At 42.0% G+C, this 21,983-nt stretch overlaps 1 protein-coding gene and 1 long non-coding RNA gene across 3 annotated transcripts in view; one reads left to right on the top strand and one right to left on the bottom strand.

The window, feature by feature from the left end:
* The window catches only part of Pigh (phosphatidylinositol glycan anchor biosynthesis class H), a 30,118-nt gene extending 10,988 nt beyond the window's left edge, over positions 1-19,130 (bottom strand). For both annotated transcript variants that reach the window (XR_010044896.1, XM_003472362.5), the window contains exons 1-2: positions 18,857-19,130; positions 10,536-10,745 (exon numbers count right to left, since the gene is read on the bottom strand). Coding sequence is in view for 1 of the 2 variants with exons in the window: in XM_003472362.5 (XP_003472410.1) it covers positions 10,536-10,745; positions 18,857-19,036 (390 nt within the window). In the remaining variant the exon portion in view is untranslated. The remainder of the gene's footprint in view (positions 1-10,535; positions 10,746-18,856) is intronic.
* LOC134474211 (uncharacterized) lies at positions 4,998-7,728 on the top strand. The gene is made up of 2 exons (XR_010044897.1): positions 4,998-6,056; positions 7,233-7,728. It is a non-coding gene; the product is annotated as an uncharacterized LOC134474211 (long non-coding RNA).
* Positions 19,131-21,983: the final 2,853 nt, after the last annotated feature.

The raw sequence follows: 21,983 nt of genomic DNA, 5'->3' as shown, positions 1-21,983 counted from the left end.
ATTTGCCCTTGGCGCCAAACAAGTGCCAATGGGCTACCTGTGCATCCCTAACGCCCCCTCAGGCTCCACCCCAAACCTAAGCTACATGTATGCCTCCACTCCACGTGTCCCACGGAGAGATCGCCAACCTCGGGGGGAGATGCTGCACCCCAGGGGCTCAGGAAGGTCTCTCCCCGCATTCTTAAAATAAAGGTCATTTATATTTCATACTTTTTATCTTTTCACCCACCACCCCCACAATTCTATTATATGTTTCCCTGACTGGGAACAGCAGACGAGAGACTCTCCTGGGGCCCTCCCAGTCTGGGAGGCCGTTTCGCAGACCAGACTGCATCCTGCATTAATTCCTCATTTCTACACTCAAGAGCTGTAAACTTGTCGCTGCTGGTTCGCAAACAACACCAGCCCAATTTACCACAGGTGAGCAACCTCTGGAGTTTGCAGCTGGGCCAGGCCCCATGCGAGTTTTCTTCCCCTTTCCATGGGTTCACGTGACGCTCTCACGTCCTTAGATAGCCCAAGGCAGAGTTTTTTTGGACCAACCTGGGTTCACACTGAGGAACCCTCACGTTCTTCAGAGCTTTTTAAGTTCTCACAGGCAGAGCCATTACTAAACTGCACGAAAAAAATCCACTCAGATATATACTGGTGACGGCCGATTATTACGAGCTTTGGAACCAAAACACCGATCGGTCTAAAACAAGTAGAAGTGATGACTTAAACTTAGTAGATCACGGTCTGTTGCCTATCTGGCTATTACTCCATGGGCCAGACCCCACACCAGATTTTATCTTGGGGACCACTTCCTGTCCCCCCCCCAAAAAACCCCATACCGATCTATGGCTTATCACACTGACGACAAGTTTACAAAACTCTCTATCTTTAAGCCTTTGTTTTGGGAATGTGTGTCCTTTCCTGCCAGTGTCCCCTTTTGTTTCCTTGCCACCTTCCCCCCACCCCCGCCATGCATGCCAACCCATTCCCTGCCGAGATGGGAGAGGTGTGCCCAAACAATGTTGACAGATACGCTCGGGCTGCTTTCGGCTTTCATGCTGCACCCTAACTCTGGGCGGTGTCTCGCCTCTCATGCTGTACTCCAGCTCTGCACGGGATTGGCTCTAACGCCACGCCCTAACCCGTGCGCCCCACGAGCAGTTCTGGCTCCACGAGGCGGCTCAGCTCCTTGTCTGACTAGCTACCCGCTGCACTTCCACGAGCAGCCCCAGCTTCACATGGTAGCCCAGCCCCCACGCAGGGTCCTGGCTTCACGCTGCATCTCAACTCTGCCCCCCAGTGCGTCATGCGCCCGCCAACCCAGCCCACTCGGCTTACACCACCCCCGCCTTGCACGTGTTTCCAGGGCAGTTCCAGCCCGCCCCGTGCCCTACGTCTCAGCGCTCGCCCGGCCTTCACTCTGTATGCACTGCCCCCATGCTAGATATGCTCTGCCCCCGTGCTGGACCAGTCTCCACCCCCAAAATACAAGCACTGCTCTGACCACAAACACAGATAAACAGCAGCTCAACAGCTCGGCTCAGAGATCTTATTTCTTGGTCCACAAATAAGCTGGCAATAGACAAGACTTTGGCTGATAAATGGCAAAGTGGCCACCCGGTAATTTTACCAGCCTTGTTTATCAATTAAAGCCTTCATTAATCTCCATAGCGTTATATGAGATACCTCAACTAAAGTTATATGACTAAGACAATTCATAATTGCTGATCTGATGGTAAAATTAAAAAAATAATTATAAATTCCTTTTGCTGGGACTACTAACTCTTTTCCAAAACAAGGGTTACATGATATATGCAAACAAGACCAACACTGGATTCTGTAAGAACATGGCGGATAGATAGCAGCAGCCTCTGAGGCTCTCGGAGAAACCGCACTTGAAATATAGGAATGGTGCCAGACAGGAAGTTCCAGGCAAGAGGGGATATTCTTTTTTTTTTTTGGCTTTTTCGTTTTTATCGGTACCGGGGATCGAACTCATGACTGCCTGCTTCCAAGGCAGGTGCTTATGCCGCTGAGCTAAACCTCCAGCCCCCTAGAGGGGATATTCTTTGCTTACCCAGGAACGAACTAAATTAAGAGAAACTATCTGGAAATGCAATCCTGGTGAGACAGGAGGCACAGATAAGGTATCAGCACGGAAGCTGGACCCACGCCACTGGAAACTGCGATTTGAATTACCTGCAGCCGCTGTTGCGTCCTGGTCGGCACAGCAGGGAGAGAGGCGGGAAAGCTCAGAGAGTGGGAAGTGTTGAAAGGAGTTGGGAGCAGGACTGAGCTGGTGCCCTGCATCGACTTGCGGTGAGTGAGCGAGCAAATCAGACCCTTACATAGAGAAGGAGGCTTCAGTGGAGGACATACTCGGACCAGGCAGACTTTCCGGAATGAGAAGCTGCAGTGACTTTAGTCACATATCCCCCTCTCAAGGGGGATTGGTGGGGAGTGCCTGGCCTGTGAGACGCCGCTGGCTGAGACCCAATAGGCTAGCCCAACTCAGGTCCCCTGAAGGTGCACCCTACAGGTGAAGCCTTGGGGGTAAGTTGACCTGGAGGGGCAGGCCCAGCAGAGGCTGCCTAGGTCTGTGTCTCCCTAATACACTGCAGTGGGCGGGAACACCTAGCAGGCAATTCAAACAGACTGTGGCCGACAGGGAAGGAAGCTGGGCCTCCTATATGTGCTTAAATATAAGGAACAAAGAATATGGGAAGAGGGAGCAACAAGAAAGGGTCCTCGGCCCCCAATCCTGAGAAACACGCAATAGTAGACATAGCACCAAGAGATATAAAGCGCTATCTCCAGAGCCTCATAGATGAGTTCAGGAATGAAGTTATTAATGACCTGAAGCAAGACATAAGCAGAATAGTTAGAGAAATGCTAAGCACCACCCAAGAAAAAACAGATGGTGGAATGGAAGAACAGAAAAAAAGGGGAGAATTGTTTGATGAAGAAAATAGAGAAAACATAGACTACGTGAAGCAGGTTCAAAGAGATTACCAGGAAACTAAAAACTCTATCGGAAACTGGCATAAGAGCTTGAAAGAAACTAAGGACAGATTATCTGAACTGGAGGGCAGATTTGTAATATGGGAGCATGAAATGAAAAACTTCTTAAAAATAACAAAAAAACAAACAGCAACAATACAAAAACTAGAAGATGATAAGAGGATCTATAACTTAAGGATTAAGAACATAAGAGAAGAAGTGGGGAACAAACAAATGGACTACAAAAGCTATTCACAGAAATAATTCAAGAGAATTTCCCTAATTTGGCAAATGGTAAAGATATTCAGATATATGAGGCATACAGGACCCCAGCAACCTACAACCCAAACAGAGCTACATCCAGGCATATAATAATCAAAATTCCAGAAATCCAATATAAGAACAGAATATTAAAAGCCGTCAGAGACAAGAAACAGATCACTTACAAGGGAACACCCATCAGAATTACAGCAGACTTCTCGGCACAAACCATCAAATCACGAAGAGCATGGGGGGAAATAATTCAAGCTTTGAAAGATAATAACCTCCAGCCAAGATTGATATATCCTGCACAACTGTCCCTAGAAATTGATGGAAAAACAAAGTGCTTCCAGGATAAAGAGGAACTAGGGGAATTTGCAACCACTAATTCAACTCTACAGAGAATACTGCAGGATAGTCTAAAAAAAGAAAATACCAAGATTCCAGAAATAGTGGCTGAGAGGCCACAATGAATGGAACAGAAAACGAAATGAAGAATGACAAACTGACAACAAACGACAGAAAAAGAGCTCAACAGAAATGAGGCAGAGAAGATCGGATGGTAGATACAGCAATTTTGGAGAAAACAAGACATCATAATAGCTAGCGCTGATTTAGTATCATCTTGTTTTGAAGTCCCATCAAACGTGTATTCTTCAGTCTCCATTGGTCTTAAAAGGTTTTATCTTATTGGATTTTATTATATACGATAATATAAGCAAAAACTTTTATAGACAAGGAGTTTATATAGAAACCATTGTTCATTTTCTGTCAATTGGTTCTAAATACTCTGTAATAATGTCATTCTCTTGAATGGTTTTATAGTGTCATGATATGTTTGGTGCTACAGTATAAGAAGTTATACTCAAAGATTTCAAGGAAAGAGACACTATGGTAACTATTTTTATGTCAGGATATCTTGTGGTGAAACACTGGTTTGCTTAAATGGTTATGATTTGACCTGCGCTGTTCTGTTGTTATGCCCTCTTTTATCTCAACCCCCCCCCTTTTTAAATTATTTACTTTTTTCTTTTTATTTTTTTTAATTAAGGGAAAAATAAAAAATAGCAGGATATAGTATAGTAACCTACTTTGATTTCCTATTAACATGATTTGAAATCCTGTATTGCCCTCACCATCTTGTTTTGACTGATTTCCCGCTATTCTGCTTTGCTTGATAGTACCAAGATCGAAAGTATAGGCATAACTGTGAACACAATAAGAATCATTAATGACACCCATTCTGATTGACTATTATTTTCTTTTAAAATCCTGTAATGTCTCCAATGCTTTGGTTTTATTCTTTACTGTTTAGTTCAATTTTATTATAACTGCCAATTCTTCTTAAAATAGCAAGAGGCAGTATGGCAGTGTTGATCACCTTATATATTTTTTTTATAATTTTTTTTGGTCTTTTTCCTTTTTATCAGTACCAGGAATCGAACTCACGACTGCCTGCTTACAAGGCAGGCGCTTATGTTGCTGAGCTAAATCCCCAGCCCCTCACCTTATATTTTGTTTTTACACTATCTATTATGTCCATCCTTTTAAATTGACTGACTCTGTTCTGATATGTCGCATTTGGTTTTACTCTCTTCAAAAAAAAAAATAAGAACTGTGGGAGTAGTAAAACCCAAAATGTGTAACTGTCATTCTACAAAAAAAAAAAAAAAAAAAAAAAAGAAAAGAAAAGAAAATGCTCTAAAGGTTATAACTGCATATATGTTTAAGTGTATAAGATAGATAACCATATTACTGAGTGTTTTTTTGGATCATTGAACAAAACTATTTGCACTCTCACTGTTTGAAAGTTCACTTTATGTGATTCAATTTTGTAACTTGAACAACTATTTCTAAGATGAGAATATGTAATCTATTAACTAGTGATTTCTTACTGTTTGTTTTTTAAATTTTATATTACATGTACCCTTTTTCTGTTTTTTTTTTTTTTTTTTTTTTCTCCTTAAATTAAAAAAAAAAAAAAAAAAACAAAAAAACAAGACCCACACTGCGGAAGAAGCCAACTTAAACCTTTCCCAGCCTGTCTGCCTGCCCTGGCTCAGTCCACCGAGCCATAATTACCTATACTCAACTGATATTAAATAACATTGTAGCTGATTTCTCTCCTAAATAAAAAGGTAAAAATTAATAAAACAGGCCATCCTCCAAAAATCAGATGGTATTAGATATTTTAACAACATAAAGGGATACTTATATATGACATAAATGACATGTCAGTTCCTAAAATTCTCTGGACCTTGTCCTCCTTATGAGAAGCCATTACTAAAGTCATAAATACCCTGTTGATTATATTTGACTCCTGCATACTTCCTTAGTTCTACAGATATCTTCTACTGTAGACCAAATCCCAAACAAAAAGGCAAAACTTGATCTTCAAACTCCACAGAGACCACCTTAATATGGCTTTTCATGTTTTTAACAACAGAGATAACAATAACACTTGTGACACTTGGAGTTCTGAGACAGGTAAACCGACACAAGGTGGAGCTGCCTGCCCCCCACCCCACGAACCATGCCTCAAATGTAGCAGAAGACATTGGGTAAGAGAGTGCCCCATCCTGGTGTTCCTTTGGGATCTTACAGGCTACTGGACTGTCCTAGCCACCAGAGAGTGGCTAAGCCATCCTAACTTCTAGCCCTCACAGGAAATGCCAACACTGCCAGATTCATCGCTGACAGATCTGCTTAAACTTGCTGCTGAAGACTGATGGTGCTCAGGGCCAACAACAGCCCCCATTAAGGTGCCCATCTCAGAGTCCAAGTCCCACTAAAAGTCTCAGGTAAGACATTCTCTATACTTGTGGGCATAGAGGCCATATATACAGAGTTCTTCCTGAGTTTTCAGGCTGCTATATTAAGTCTTCAATCTCTATAAGGGGATATTGAGGGTCAACCTATGCCATTTACAAACAGGGCCTATTTCGTGCAGGTTCCAGACTGCTTCTTCCCAGTCCATCCGGTGGTGCCAAATCTTCCCTCCACCACTCCCTCTACAGTCCTAAATCTTAAAAATGCTTTTTATTCCCTTGTGTTTATACAGGCTGGCCCAGACACTGAGGCCTCAACAGCTTACACCTGTTACTGCTAGTAAACCTCTCCTCAGTGATATAAACCACCCCCTTCCTTTCTTATTCACCAATTTCTCAGATAACCCTGGTCAAGACTGACAGATACATTTTGTCTTCTCACTTTGTTTATACTTTTTCAGGATACATAAAAGCTTTTCTCACAACCAGGGAAACTGCTGATATACTTGCAAAATTCTGTTGCAGCAAATCATTCCAAGGACTACAACCAAGTTACAGTGACCCATACCTGATATTCTTGGTAACCTCAACAGCAATCAAATTTGCTAGACTGCCATTCTGGTTTTGCATCACTCAGGCCCTAGATCTGACCATCCTTTTCCTACTCATCTCTGCCTTACCAAGGCCTCACGGCCACAACTCACAGGTTGTCATGTTTTGTTATCCACTTTGGTTCCCAATTTCTAACGTTCTATTAATGATCATTTTTACAGCAGGACTCTTGACAGTCTTTCCTAAAGACTCCCACATCATGTGTAAGATAATCTTCATAATGTTCTATATGATAACAGTTGCAGTTCTTTCTACCCTCAGCTGTCTGGTTAAACGTGACATCCCTGAAAGCCTAAGCCCTTACCTCCCCTATACTGGTACAGCCACTACCTTCCCTGCTCCCCCTATTTTTTCCAGTTCAACTCCTGGACTGGAGATAAGTTTTATACACCTACCCTCTTAACTTTTATGCTTTCAGATGAGGGAGTAATCACCTCTCATAACATCATTTCTCCTAACCTCACACTTAATTTTTAGAATTCTGCCTTACTGTGGAACATGTCTAAATCAAAGGCACCTTTCCCTCTACCTCACCTGGGTCCTTAAATATGACAGTGCCATGTCTCCTCATAACATCTTGTCTCTTTATTTTTCCAGTCTAACATATGTGCATTCACCAGTGAAGTTGTCCTGGCTAAAACACCTGGCACCAGCGTCTACCTGGGCATCAACCTTCATCCCGTCGACTCCCCTAGGCTCCCGTATAGCGCCCTCTGCCAGCAGGAAATAAAGAGGGAAATCTTTGCCCCTTTTCATAATCATAAGACGGAATATGAAAGGGTTTTGGCCCAGACAGAACTCTGTAGCCAGGAAAGCCTCAACTGGAACCAGAAAGCTCCTATCTCCCCCACCCCTAAGAATTTACCTGTGATGCCATCTTCCCGCCCCTGAGAATTTACCTATGGCGCCAAACCTAGGACCAATGGGCTACCTGTGCATTCCTAATGCCCCCCCTTAGGTTCCACTCCAAACCGAGGCTACTTACATACCCCCACGCCACGTGTCTGCCAGAGAGATCGCCAGATGCCAGCAGTGGGGGGTGCCGGTCATCTCTCTCCGCGTTCTCAGAATAAAGGTCGCTTTTTGTTTTATACTTCTCATCTTTTGGAAATATTTTTCATCTTTTGGAAATAATCCTATCACTTTTCCTTCTGCCTCACCTGGGTCCTTAAATATGACAGTGCCATGCCTCCTCATAACATCTTGTCTCTTTGTTTTTCCAGTCTAACATACATGCATTGACCAATAATAAAGTTGTCCTGGCTAAAACACCTGGCACCAGCTTCTACATGGACATCAACAGTCATCCCGTTGACTCCCCTAGACCCCAGTACAGCGCCCCCTTCCAGCTGGAAGCAGCAAAAAAAAAAAAATCTTCGCCCCTTTTCCTGATAATAATAATCATAAGGCGGGGTATGAAAGAGTTTTGGCTCAGACAGGACACTGTAGCCAGTAAAGCCTCAGGCAGAACCAAGGAGCTCCATCTCCCCCACCCTTAGGAGTTTACCTGTGGCCCTACCTTCCCCACCCCTAGGAATTTGCCCTTGGCACCAAACAAGTGCCAATGGGCTACCTGTGCATCCCTAATGACCCCTCAGGCTCCACCCCAAACCTAAGCCACATGTATGCCTCCAGTCCACGTGTCCCACGGAGAGATCGCCGGCCCCGGGGTGGAGGGGGAGATGCTGCATCCCAGGGGTTCCAAGGGTTTCTCCCTGCATTCTTTTTTTTTTTTAAATCAGTACCGGGGATCGAACTCACGACTGCCTGCTTGCAAAGCAGGCGCTTATGCCACTGAGCTAAATCCCCAGCCCTCTCCCTGCATTCTTAAAATAAAGGTCATTTATATTTCATATTTCTTATCTTTTCAGCCGCCACCCCCACAATTCTATCACAAACCTCCTTAACCCACCCCTTCCAGGCAAGTCCTGGTCCACCCCATGTGTGCTTCCAACATGACTTGCTTCCCAATTTGACCTCAATTTAGTCAGTATTACCTGCTGTACCCTAGCAAAAAGAGCTTCGTTATACCAAAATACCTGCAACGTGGCTGTTCTGTATGCATTTTTTCCCCTCTGGGTGACCTAATTGATATGTTAATCAATGCTCTCCTCTGTAAAGAATTGTGAATCCTTAGGAATCTAACTTAATTGCTATATTAACCATTGTTGCCCTCTACAAATAACAGATGTGGTGCTAGAATAAGCTGACAACGAATTGTTAATTACTGCTAGATTTCTGTCCTCTGCTAAGGGAAATATTTCCTTAGCAGATTTCCTGATCCATGCCCATAACCCCTTACTCTGTAAACTGTGATATGTACATGAAGGCTGCAAGTATGGAGGAGCGACACACAGCTTTTGCAAACTCAAACTGCACTGTGTCACTGGGCCCAGGATAAAATAAATCAGTGCTGCTTTTTAAAATATGTTTTTGCCTCATTTTTTGAACTCGAGTTTGGGGGCTCATTTGTGGATTACAATATTACCCAGGTAACTACTTGTAACCTTATTGGTTCACCATAGTCTTGTACTACCTCACACCTACCTTGTGATTTTCCACTGTATCAGTATTACCTAAGCTATTGTAATCTTACTGACTGATTATAGTCCTGTCACACCTTGAACCTACCTCACCTACCTCAAGGCTTTGCTCAATAAACACCCTTCGAAAATGAGGTTGGTGGGCAACCCACTTTCTGAGCACCCTTCTGTTGCTCTCAGACAGAAGTTTTCTTCTCTAAATTCTTTCTACTCTGAACCTCCATTGTTCCTAGAATTCATTATTTGATTTTAGAAAACACGAACTTAAGTGTTTTGGACATCAAGTAGGTTGGGAGTTATACTTCCCCTATATTAATCATTTTCTGTGTGACATGATTTGAGTGCTAGAACAGTTAAGTGTTAGGTATTAATAATAAAAGATTGGAATGAAACTTCTGGTAGCTGCCAAGGACACAACTCCAAGTGAAATCTGTAGTACTCAGTGAAGGTAATAACACTAACACAGCTTATGAATATTTTGCTTTCTTTTTTTTTTTTTTTTTTTTTTGGTACCAGGGATTGAACTCACATCCTTGTGCTTGCCAAGCAGGTGCTTATGCTGCTGAGCTAAATCCCTGGCCAATTATTTTGTCTTTTTGAGATGGTCTCACTATGCAGTTCAGGCCAGCCTTGAGCTTACTTTGTAGCTGATCCTCCTGCCTCAGCCTCCCAAGTGCTTGGGATTATAGGCATACATTAGCATGCCCAGCTTGTGAACTGTTGATAGTCAATAAAATCCAACACTGGAAAGATACAAACATGTCAGTCTATATTAATAGTATATGTGGCTCCTGAGAGGAACTTTACTATAAAAAAGTTCACTGAAGGCAGTATGCCAAGTTATGCTGGCAACAGCCTCACACATCTCCCACTGACTGTCTCCTGACTGCATTGTGAGGCCAGGCTGAATGACCTATCCACCTACACTTGAGTATACACATCCTGTGGTGTCTGAGCAGAGAGGAAGCAATGCATTTCTCAGATTGGCTTCCACCACTAAATGCAGCATGACTGTAAAGGGACTTAACTTTTCACTGTAGGTTTCACTTCTATAGTTCATACAGCCAACTAAAGGAACTACAAACACTGGACTAGAGGGTCCTTAATTTAATTCTACAACATCAAATATTTTAGGCATTAAGACTCAAATTTAAACTGGGTGTGGTAGCACACACAGTAATCGCTGCACTCTGGGCAGCTGAGGCAGGAGGATCAGAATACAAGCCTAGCCTGGCCTTTATTTTGTCTCAAAACAAAAAAGGACCAGAGATATAGCTCAGTGCAGAAAGCCTTGGGAACAATCCATGAATAGACTTCCCCCAGAGAGGACTGTGATACTCAAATCTTAAACACTTACCATGTAAATAGCCTCGTTAATGACAATGTCCTTGACTTTGTCCATCTCTATGAAGGTAGTGTTTTCTTTGCCTGAAGCATAGGATGAGGTCATTTGGATGCCAAGAGAATCAATGATTAACAGAGTCTCCTGATCAATCTTCACAAAATGGAGGTAACCAAGCAGGCCTAAGACAGTGATGAAGATGGCTGCTGAGAGGATCGTGCTGTTCTGAAGAAAGAGCCAGACACAGGTTGTAAGGTTTCCAAAAGGGCCTCTGCATGCATCTGTGCTATAAAAATCAACTATGTGCCAGGCATGATAGCGCACACCTGTAATCTCACACTTGGAAGACTGAGGTAGGAAGATTACTGTGAGTTTGAGTCCAGTTTGGGCTACAAAGTGAAATCAAGACCAGCCTGAACTGAATAGTGAGACAAACAATCCAAAATAAAACAAGTCACCCTTATGATTAGACAACCCAATACGGATGAAAATACATAACAATTCTCGTATTTCTTTCTGTATGGAAAGATCCTGCAATAGAAATGTATGTGCACTCGCTCCTAGAATGTGGAGGTAACTCATTCCAAATAGAAATCATACATGATAGTCAATTTCAATACTCTTACACCTGTAAACCTTAAGAGTAGAAAACCCAATTTGGGTGAAAATACATTCCAGTATTGTGACTTTTTGTGCGCCAAAAGAGCCTACAATAGTAATATATGTGAACTAGCTCCTAGAACTTGGGGTAACTCATTCCACATACAAATCATGCATGATAGTCAATTTCAACAGAATTATACCTTTAAACCTTAAAACTAGAAAACCCAATTTTGATGAAATAGTCTTAAAGTTCTTATGATTTTATGTGCGCTGAAAGAGCTGAGAATAAAAATGTATGTGAACTACCTCCTAGAACGCGGATGTAACTCGTTCCCCATAGAAATCATACATTATAGTCAATTTCAATGCTATTATACATGTAAACCTTAAGACTGGAAAACCCAATTTGGATGAAAATATATTACATTTCTTGTGACATACTGTCTGTGCTGAAAGACCAGCAACATAAATGTATGTGAACTACCTACCAGAACGTGGGGGTAACTCATTCCAAATAGAAATCATACATGATAGTCAATTTCAACACTCTTACACCTGTAAACCTTAAGACTCGAAAACCCCATTTGTGTCACAAAAAGAGCCTGAAATATAAATGTATGTGAACTAGCTTCAAGAACAGGGGTAACTCATTTCCCATAGAAATCATATATGATACTCAATTTCAACACTCTTAAACCTGTAAAGTTTAACACTAGCAAACATGATGTGGATGAAAATACATTCCAGTTCTTATGATTCATTCTCTGCCCAAATAGCCTGCAACAGAAATGTATGTCAACTAGGTCCTAGAACTTGGGGGTAACACATTCCGCATAGAAATCATACATGATGGTCAATTTCTACACTTTCACACCAGTAAACCTTAAGACTAGAAAACCTGAATGAACATACAATCTAGTTCTTATAATTATCTTTGTGCTAAAACAGTCTGCAATAGAAATGTATGTGAACTAACTCCTAGAACGTGGGGGTAACTCATTCCACATAGAAACCACACATGATAGTGAATTTCAACACTCTTATACCTGTAAACCTTAAGAATGGGTAACCTGATTTGGATGAAAATACATTCCAATTCTTGTGACTCTGTGTGCACTGGAAGAGCCTAAGAAAGAAATTTATGTGAACTAGCTCCTAGAATGAGGATGTAACTCATAAACCATAGAAATACATGACAGTCAATTTCAACACTCTTACACCTGTAAACCTTAAGACTAGAAAACCTGATTTAGATGAAAATACATTCCTGTTCTTGTGATTCTGTATGCGTTGAAAAAGACTACAAAAGCAATGTATGTGAACCAGATCCTAGAATGAGGATGTAACTCATAAACCATAGACATCCTACATGATCGTCAATTTCAACACTCTTACACCTGTAAACCATAACACTAGGAAAGGCGATTGGGATGAAAATACATTCCACTTTTTATGATTCTGTTTGTGCTCAAAGAGCCTGCAATATACATGTATGTTAACTAGTTCCTAGAATGTGGGGAAACTCATTCCGCATAGAAATCAGACATGATAGTCGATTTCAACATTCTTGCACCTGTAAATCATAAGACTAGAAAACCCAAGTAGGATGAAAATACATTACAGTTCTTGTAGTTCTACGTGCACTGAAAGAGCCTGCAATAGAAATGTACGGGAACTAGCTCCTAGAATGTGGAGGTAACTCATTCCGCAATGGCCCTTTCTCTACTGTGAGTTAAACAATGAGGGGAACATGCTTGGACGGCGAAATCACTTTTACTTGGGATTGATAGTAATATGCAATAAAATAAATCCAGTCTATAAATTAATGGGTCTGGGGAGAACCTCTAGCAAAATATCTACTATCACATCAATCTCAGACATTCTTTCAAAAGAGGCCCAGATCTTTTCTTCCATGCTCCCTCAGCAGAATATGGAGCACCAAATTAGACTAAACAACTGTACAGTGCTTAGCACTTTAGCAGATACCATTTCTCATCTGACAATGGCCATTTATCCTTCCTAATACAATTCAGAGTGAATCCTGGTAGGCACAGAAATGAGCATGTGACACAACTCCGGCCAATGACATGGGGGCAAGTTTACCAGACAACAAACAGCGCACCTTCTAAAGACATTCAAGGAAGAAAGATCCCCTTGCTGTGAGATTTCGATACCAGACTGACTATATACCTGCCAAAGTAGAGAGCCAGGCTGAGGGCAAGCAGAGCATAGTGAGGGTGGAAGAGCAGGAAGGTGAGGAATCAGAACTAAATGAACTTCTCACATCAACTCTGGAGCCTTCCTACCTCATGGTTTCTGTTTGTGTTAAACTAAAAGTCCTCATCCTTTAAGGCTCAGTTCTGCATTATTCCCAGGTGACTGTGACTAAGTGATATGTTAAAGGCTCAAATAATAGTAGCTGTTACGTATTCCTGTGGATGTAAGACATATGAACACCCTTTTAACATTTCAGAAGTTGAACATTTTTGTTATTGTATTTTATTTTTCACATAGCATATTTTTCTTTTTTTTCCACAGAAGCTATAATTGAGGAAGCTGGTAAAGAAAAAAGTTGTTGATGACCTAGAATCAATGAAATTCAGTAATTTAGGACTGCATTCCTTTAAGTATTTAATTATTCTTTGTACTGCCTAGATACCCCCTCAAGTAACTATACCGCAACCTTGGCATCTGTCTTTGTTAGAACTGCACAGCACACTATAGCAAAGATCTTACTAAGTTAGTCTAAGAGAACTCTCACTCTTGGTATATGATAACCCTGGTGTGGATCAATGTGTTACTGTAATAAAATACCTGAGATAAACAACTTCAAAAGAAAAAAGGTTGGGACTGGAGGTATAGCACTTGCCTAGCATGTATACAGCCCTAGATTCAATCCCCAACACAAGGGAGATTGGGAAGCAGGGAGGAGAAGAAACTTATTTTGGCTCTGTTTTGCAGGTTTCAGCCGATGGTCAGTAGGTTCTGCGGCAAAGCAGTGTAACATGGCACAAAGCAGGCTGCTCACCCCACTGCAGGCTGCTCAACTCATTGCAGTCAAGAAGCAAAAGAGGAAGAGACTGATGTCGCACTGACACCATCATGTCACAGTCAGAGGTCACCACATGACCAGGGTACAGGCAGAATCTTGAGTCCTTGGCCTGTTTGTTACTCAGTAAATGCTTAGTATCTGTTTTCTCCTAAGGCAGTCAGGGTTTTAAAAATGTTTTTTACTAAAACCGTAACTCTGCCCTTGGTACAATTGTCTGACAGGTAACTAGTAGTAGCCCAAAGCTTACCTTCATTTGTATCTTGTGTTACCGTGAATCTTTGGGTCAAATCCCTTTTCACCTCTACATTCAGATATGTCGATCATTTGGGAGATGTCTAAAAGTTGGCAAAACAAAGTTGATAGGCCCTGCTGGGCACAGTGGCGCATGCCTATAATCCTAGTACTTGGGAGGCTAAGGCAGGAGGATCATTCCAAGTTTGAGACCAACCTGGGCTACAAAGTGAGCCCAAGGCCAACCTACATAGTGAGACCTTGTCTCAAAACATAAAAACAAAACAAAACAAAAAAACCTGACTGGTCCTGAATTTACATGATTTCATCCCCTTTCAAGGCTGAGGACATCCAACTATGTCCCAAAGTCTCCAGCCATTGTCCTAAAAGTGTCATGGCCTGGATTCCAGAAAGTGCAGAGCCCCACAAGACTGAAACCACCACAGAGGCACTCATTTCATGGGAACGGAAGGCCTCTCAATCATGAGGATTCCAGAGCCAGGAAATCAGGACTGAGATAAAGAACACCTAGACCCCAGCCCACCAGCTCATCCTTCAGAGCTGGCCTTTGTGAGTGGGTCAGTCTGATTCCCTCCATCCAAGTGTGCCCTCTCTAGTTCCACAAGGTGGAGCCCTTTCCTACTTTTTTGTTTTCTTCTTTGTTAGGGGCCAACCTAATCTTTATTAATTCCTCAAGCTAAACTCCCTCACCATATCTCTTATTTTCTAATTAAAGCTTTTTTTTTCCATCAATTTGTATGTGTTTTAATTTCCCTTATTACTAAAAGCAAAGACTCACAGTAGCCACTGATAAGAATACGCTTGTGACTCAGTACCTCCCATGGCCCCCTTCCAATAAGCACCAAACTGAGAGCCTTTACAATGAGCTTAGCCCAGTGTGGGGATGTATACCTTTCACTCCCACTCTGGAAGGCTGAGGCAGGAGGACTTGTAAATGCAAGTCAGTTCTGGGCAATTTATGACTTAGTAAGATGCTTTCTCAAGAATAAGTAAATTAATTAATTTTTTAAAAAACAGTCCAAGGATGTAGTTCAGAGTAAAGGCTCTGGGTTCAATATCCAGTACTGAAAGAAGTAGGCAAGGATTGGGGGAGATCCAGCTCTGAACTGTAGCACTTGCCTTCTACAGGAATCTTCACAAGTTGGTTCAGCCAGAATTCTACCTTGCTCCTGATGCTTCCTTTTGCCTGAGGCCACTGATCTCCTTCCTGTTCCATGTTATAAATCCTCACTTACCCTTGCTATATTTGGAAATGAGACCAGTTCTATACTGAAGTCTCTTTTCTTCTATCCAGTAGGTCCTAACTTGTTGATGTTGTTGTTTTAGTGAAGGTAATGGGGATTGAACCCAGGACTAATTGACCTACATCTCTAACTTTTTTCATTTTTTGTTTTGAGACAAGACCTCACTAAGTCACTTAGTTACTTTTCTGTTGCTGAAACAAAATACTCAACATCCAAAGTTAAAGGAGGAAAGATTTACTTGGTTCAGTTGATAGAGGCTACAGTTCACAGTTGGCTGGTTAAAAGGGTGGGTAACATAACAGAGGAGCATCACAGAGGAGAAATAGCCCATAGCAGGTGGAAGGCAGCAAGAGACAAGAAGCAAAGTACCCAGTGACAAGTGACAAACAATAGTCCTCTTTCTGTCCCTTATATTCTATCCAGGCTACCTGTCCTTAGGGTGCGTAGCACTCTCACCCAGCGTAGGCCTTCCTATTATCCACACCCAGAACTATGCCAAACCAACTATGTGCTAATTTAATAATCAACCCTAAATTGCCTAGGCTGAATTTGAACTTGAAATTCCTCTGCCTCAGCCTTCCAGAGTACAGGGATTACAGGTATATGCTACCGCATGTGGTTCTAAATAAAATCTTTTTACCCCTTTACCTAACTAGCTCTGGTTTGACAGAACCCAACACTGAGTAATTATCAGATCAAGGATCTGCAAACTTTGGGTCTGTTTTTCTCTGGGCCACCTTGAGCAAAGAATGATTTTCAATTTTTTATACAATTATAGGAAGAAAATAATATTACTCTGAGAACCAAAAAACCTGAAATACTTACTTTTCATATAAAAAAGGAGGATTCTACTTTGGGTCTCTGATGATCCAAGAAGACCCCGTTGAGTTAATTAACTATCTTGTGTAGCCAGTGTCTTATACTGAATAAGTGTTATGGAAGAATACTGAGGGAATAAACTTCAGTCCCTGCCAAACAGGTTTATTAGTGGCAAGGTTAATACACAGAAAAAATTTTGGAGAATACCAAAGTGCTGATTGTAAACACCAAAGTGAGACAGCAAGAGACACAGAGAGACAGACAGATAGACAGACACAGAGATAGAAACAGGCAGACAGAGATAGCTCTCACGAAGACTTGCAAGGAAACAGGGTTTAATTGGAGCAGAGAATGTGATAGCTATAGATAGATATGAAATAATTAGTTGAAAAGGAAAAGGGGGAAACATTCTAAATTGAAATAAATGGAATTCAAAGCCAGAAGTAATAAAATGCTCAAAATGTCCTACTTGGATCTTTTTCTACGTTACTTTTTTGTTTGGAATTAGATACCATATTCATTGGATCAGAGTTAAGATATTTGTGTAAATCCCTTCAATCAGATTTCTTCTCCAGAAATTTATTACCCGCATGGATATTCTGAAAAGAAAGAAAGATTAGAAATGTTGGTACAACACAGAGCCCTAAAGAAATGCAGGAGCTGGGGATTTAGCTCAGCAGCATAAGCGCCTGCCTTGCAAGCGCATGGTCATGAGTTCAATCCCCAGTACCTTAAAATATAAAGTGCAGGAGTAGAAGATAAAAGAAGATAAGTCATTTGCTTACAAGGCACTTGGGTCATTATTAGGATGAGAGAGACAAGCATAAGAAGGAAGCTGGCATAAAGGCAGTCTTTTATTTAAACATTCTGCTTAAGATCATTTATACTGTGGTATAATGAAAAAAAGGGGGGGGATGTTTCAAAGAAAGCTCTGGGTTTAAAGCTCAGATCTGTCACTTAATGGCAAATTATCACTTTCTGAGCCTTAGTTTTCTTCTAAGGTGGAAGCAAGGAATTTAGTACAGCACATGGTACTCAGTGGGTTCTTCCTCCCTGTATGACTAGACCTCAGGCTAGTGTCAAAATTCAAATGTATTATAAAATAAATTGGAAGGGGGCTTTTAATATTATTTCAACTGGCCTATTAAGAAACTTGTAGACACAATGTGGTACAAATTAAGACAGTCTTCGGGAGTAGTGGAGCACACCTGTAATCTCAGCACTGAGGCAAGAAGATCACAAGTGCAAGGCCAGCCTGGGCTACATAGCAAGACCTTGTTTCAAAAAAGTCTGGGGGCATGGGGATTAAGGCAGTCTTAGGTCACCTACTTCTATGCCAAAAAATACAGTGTTGCAAAACAGTACTGTTATGGGTGCAGTAACAGACGCAGCAAATTACAGAAACAAATAACCCGGACATATTACCTGTGATCAACTCACTCCTGGATAATATATTAGCATACTATATAAGAAATTAGAACTATAGTAAGCATACTATATAAGAAATCGGAACTGTCCTGGAAAAGGACAATTCAGATGATTCTTTTGAGTACTGTCATAAAGTTACTGCACTTTACCCTTACAATACTCTGAAGACTCTTTCTTTCTTTCTTTCTTTTTTCATTTTGAGACAAGATCTTGATATGTAGCCCAGGCTGATCTCAAATTGACTATAATCGTCCTGCCTCAGTCTCCAGGGTACAGGGGTCACAGATGTATGCCACCATGCCAACCTTTGTGAAGCAGATATTTAATTCTATTTTAGAGATGTAAAATTTTAGGCTCAGAGAAAATAGGAATGAGGCTGGAAACTATGCACAGAAACTACTCAGTTCTGAAATCTCATAATTCTTTAGAAAGCACACTTGAAATTGAGGAATTGATTGGGAGAAGGGAGGATTAAATTGTCTTTAAAACCACAGGCTAGGAACAATACACTACAGCTATATACACACCCCTACTTGTGGAGAGGCATAGTTTGTGTAAGTCTGCACAGTAGGCTCTGTTAGCAGAGACACCTCTGCAGAGCAGAAGCGATGGACGAGGATGCTCCACCTAATACTCGTCTGGGGTTAAAGTACTGTGCACCTCTGCTACCCAGAGCTTGTGGAAGTGAAGCTTTTAGGCTGTGCAAGAACAGACGTATGTTACGCTGGGCAGATTCACAGAGCACCAAACCTAATGAAAAGAGCTGTCTAGCACAGAGGTTCCCCAGAACCAGGGAGTCCCCGCCCCCAGATCCGATGGCCTGCAGGGTCCCACCCGAGGCCTGGGCTCCCCCCACCCCCCACCCCCACCCCGCTCCCACCCGCGACCCCGACCAGGCCGCCGCCTCCGAGAGCGGCCAGGGCCCGGCTCGCGGTTACCTCGCACAGAGTGAAGAGTCCGTAGGCTACTAGCCACACTGTGCAGGTGACAGAGGTGAGCGAGCGCAACGAGAGCCGAGGGCAGCTGACGCAGAACTCCCGGCAGAAAGACGAGTAGTAGCGGCGCTGCAGGGCCAGACGGCCGCCGCAGATATCCGAGAAGATCCTCTCGTCCTCCATGCCCCCCACTCTGGAACTCCAGCGAGCCGCTTTAGCCCACCAGGGGAAAGGCGCGGTCCCGCGGGCTCCGGACGCGCGCCCGGAAGTGGGTCTGCCCCGCCCCTTCCTACGGTCTGCGCAGCCGCAGTAGCGTACCAAGAGCAGCGTGCTTCCAACCCTGGCTCAAACCGGTGCCTGTAATTGTCTCTTTGCAGGGATTCGTAGGGAGTCAACAGTCGTAGGCTGATATAAACAGATTTCTATTACTGAAAAAGATATGCGCCAAGGAAATGGTCCTTCCATTAGCATTCATTTATTCCACTCCATTTCTGTGCCACGTAGTTTTTCTTTCCCACGTAGTTTTGTGAGCCAAGAATATTAACAAGATCTTTGCCTCAAGTACTTCTGTTTTTGTTTTTTCTCCTAGTAGAATAAACTATATGGAAATAACCTTAGATGCTGTTGGTACTAATGAGCCGACCGGGACTTTCCGAGGCATCCAGGAAAGGTCTCTGAAGACCTTGGACGAGGTGTCACCTTGGGGCACGCTGGAGATGGAGTTTGCTGGCAAGAAGGATCAAAAAAACCCCCAAGGCTGGAACGAATTTGGCTTGTGGAAGCAGCCCGAATGCTGGAGCTGTTGGCGCGTGGGCTAGAGTTTTTGAGTTGGGGAGGCAGATAAGGATGAGAATGTTGCACCTGGTAAAGAGTTTGGGTTTCACTGTCTGGGAATTCCCTCTCTCAATCTGCTTCCTGGAGCATGGAGTAGGCAGACGGGAGGGGCGGTGCAGAAGGTGTGGACAACAAAAATCACCAAATTTACGAACAGTAAATAGCTTGTGGGTTCCCTTTTTACTTCAGATGTAGTCCAACAGTGGTTGTGTGGCTTGGAGAAACAGTTGTAGTCCATCAACCTATAGCAACGGCAGCATTAGGTATTAAGGAGATGATTCTTTTGGTTTTTTGGTACCAAGGATCGAGCTCACGCTTGCCAGGCAGGCACGTATGTCACTGAGCTAAATCCCCTGCCAGAGATGATCCTTTTGTGTATAAACATCAAGACTCAGAGATGAAAATAGGGCTCAGTTTCTTCGTCTGTATATTCATATTCTCTATCTCTTCTTCTCTTCTTCCCACCCTGAAAATTTTCCTTCAGGCATTCTTTTGTTTTTCCAATTTTATTTCTGTATCCTGAGACCAGCAAATACATTCCTCTTATATTAAGCCAGCCACATTTTCACACAAAGAAGCACCGTCAAAGTTTAGGGGAAACTTTAGTCCTGACTTTTTTTTTCCCCTTTTGAAACAAGGGCTCATTGTGTGGCCCAAGCCAGCCTGAAACTTGTGATCCTCCTGTCTCAGCCTGGAATTGCAGGCATCAGTCACCAAGTTTGCCTTATTCTTGGCATTCTTAACTTTAGCTCTCTAGACAGAATCAGGTTTTTATTTTCTGTTTAATAAACTTCTAATTGAAATGTAACATTTCCTCTGATTATGAATGTTAAACAGGGCCAAGGACTATGGCTCAGCAGCACAGTGCTTGCCTGGCAAGTGTAGGGTCCTCAGTTTGACTCTCAATACAAAAAAAAAAAAAAAGAAGAAGAAGAAGAAGAAGAAGCAGGCAACAAACTATTAGTATTACAGTACTCATGATTTTTGTCACTGACAAAATCACAAATATGTGCATTCCATAATAATCATTATAGTTATCTCAAAATATAATGTACAGTCATTACTACTTAAAAATTGCAAAAATTATTAGAGGTACCACTAGATCTTGTTATTTAATGAGTCAATAAAGAGGCAGATTACTATAACATTTTCAAAAGGTTTTGATATATTTTAATTCAATTTGTTTTCCTTGAAATCCCGTGCATTTTATTTATGCATTATTATGACAAACTCTGTTAACTTTACCAGGCATACAGAGGGGCTATGGCCCAAAAATACTAAAAACCTGCATAGGATAAGAAATTCCACAAGTAGTTGAGTTTGTTTTCAAATGCCTGTCATCCCAGCTATTCAGCAGACTGAGCTAAGACAATTGCAAATTGGAGGCCAGCCAGGTTTTCAAGGCCATCCTACTGCCTCAGCTTCCCAAGTGCTGAGATTACCGACATGTGCCATCATGCTGGGCACAAAATCTCAAAGAAACCTGGCTAGGGCTAAATATAAGGCCTTTCTAACAGCTTCCTTTCTTGGCCAACACTTTCCACAGTACTTTTGAGGCTTAGGACTACTTTGAAGTCCATGGCTGAGAGTAAAAAGAATCACTCCTTGCTATTTTTGCAAGGCTATACTCAAGAGAAATTAATATCTTGGTTGGCATCAGGGAAAATGCCATATGTATGCTTCATTTTCTACTGAGGTGCCAAACTCCATACGGGTAAAATTATGCTGTAATCTGACAGAAAAAAGCATTACCACATTACTCCTAATAATTATTTTTATTTTGAGACAGTTGGGTGAGACTCTACAAGTGTGTCAGCGTCATGACATTTTACCTCCAAAGGGTAGGCATCTTTAATGGAAGCAAATCACTTTAAAACAAATAAATAAATAGAGCTAGGAATATGTTTGAGGGAGTTGAGCACTGTGGTGGTAGTATACAGAATTAATCTCACCTATGATGATAGTTATTTTTAATGTTGGAGTTATTCTTGGAACCTCAGACTCTATCAATAGTAAAGAGAATAGAATTAAATAATTCAGTTGGCTTCTTATTTTTAGGGCTCATTCTGGATTCTTAAAACATTTCTTTGGAGCTTTCCTTCTTGTATTTGCTTATACTTACAAATTATAGTAGTTCCAAGAATACCATTTCATACAATATGTTGTATTCTAATTGGTTAAAAAGTTTTTTTCTTTGAAATGAGGTCTTGCCACATTGCCCAGTCTGGTCTCCAACTCAAGTGGTCCTCTTGACTCAGCCTCTTAAGTGGCTGCCATGTATCCAGCCCCACTATTT

The sequence above is a fragment of the Cavia porcellus genome, unplaced genomic scaffold, assembly GCF_034190915.1.
Source record: "Cavia porcellus strain 051 isolate PalLab524CR breed Dunkin Hartley unplaced genomic scaffold, mCavPor4.1 scaffold_31, whole genome shotgun sequence".
Classification (NCBI taxonomy): domain Eukaryota; kingdom Metazoa; phylum Chordata; class Mammalia; order Rodentia; family Caviidae; genus Cavia; species Cavia porcellus.
Note: the sequence above shows the minus strand (reverse complement) of the source record. Positions and strands in the feature narration are given on the sequence as shown.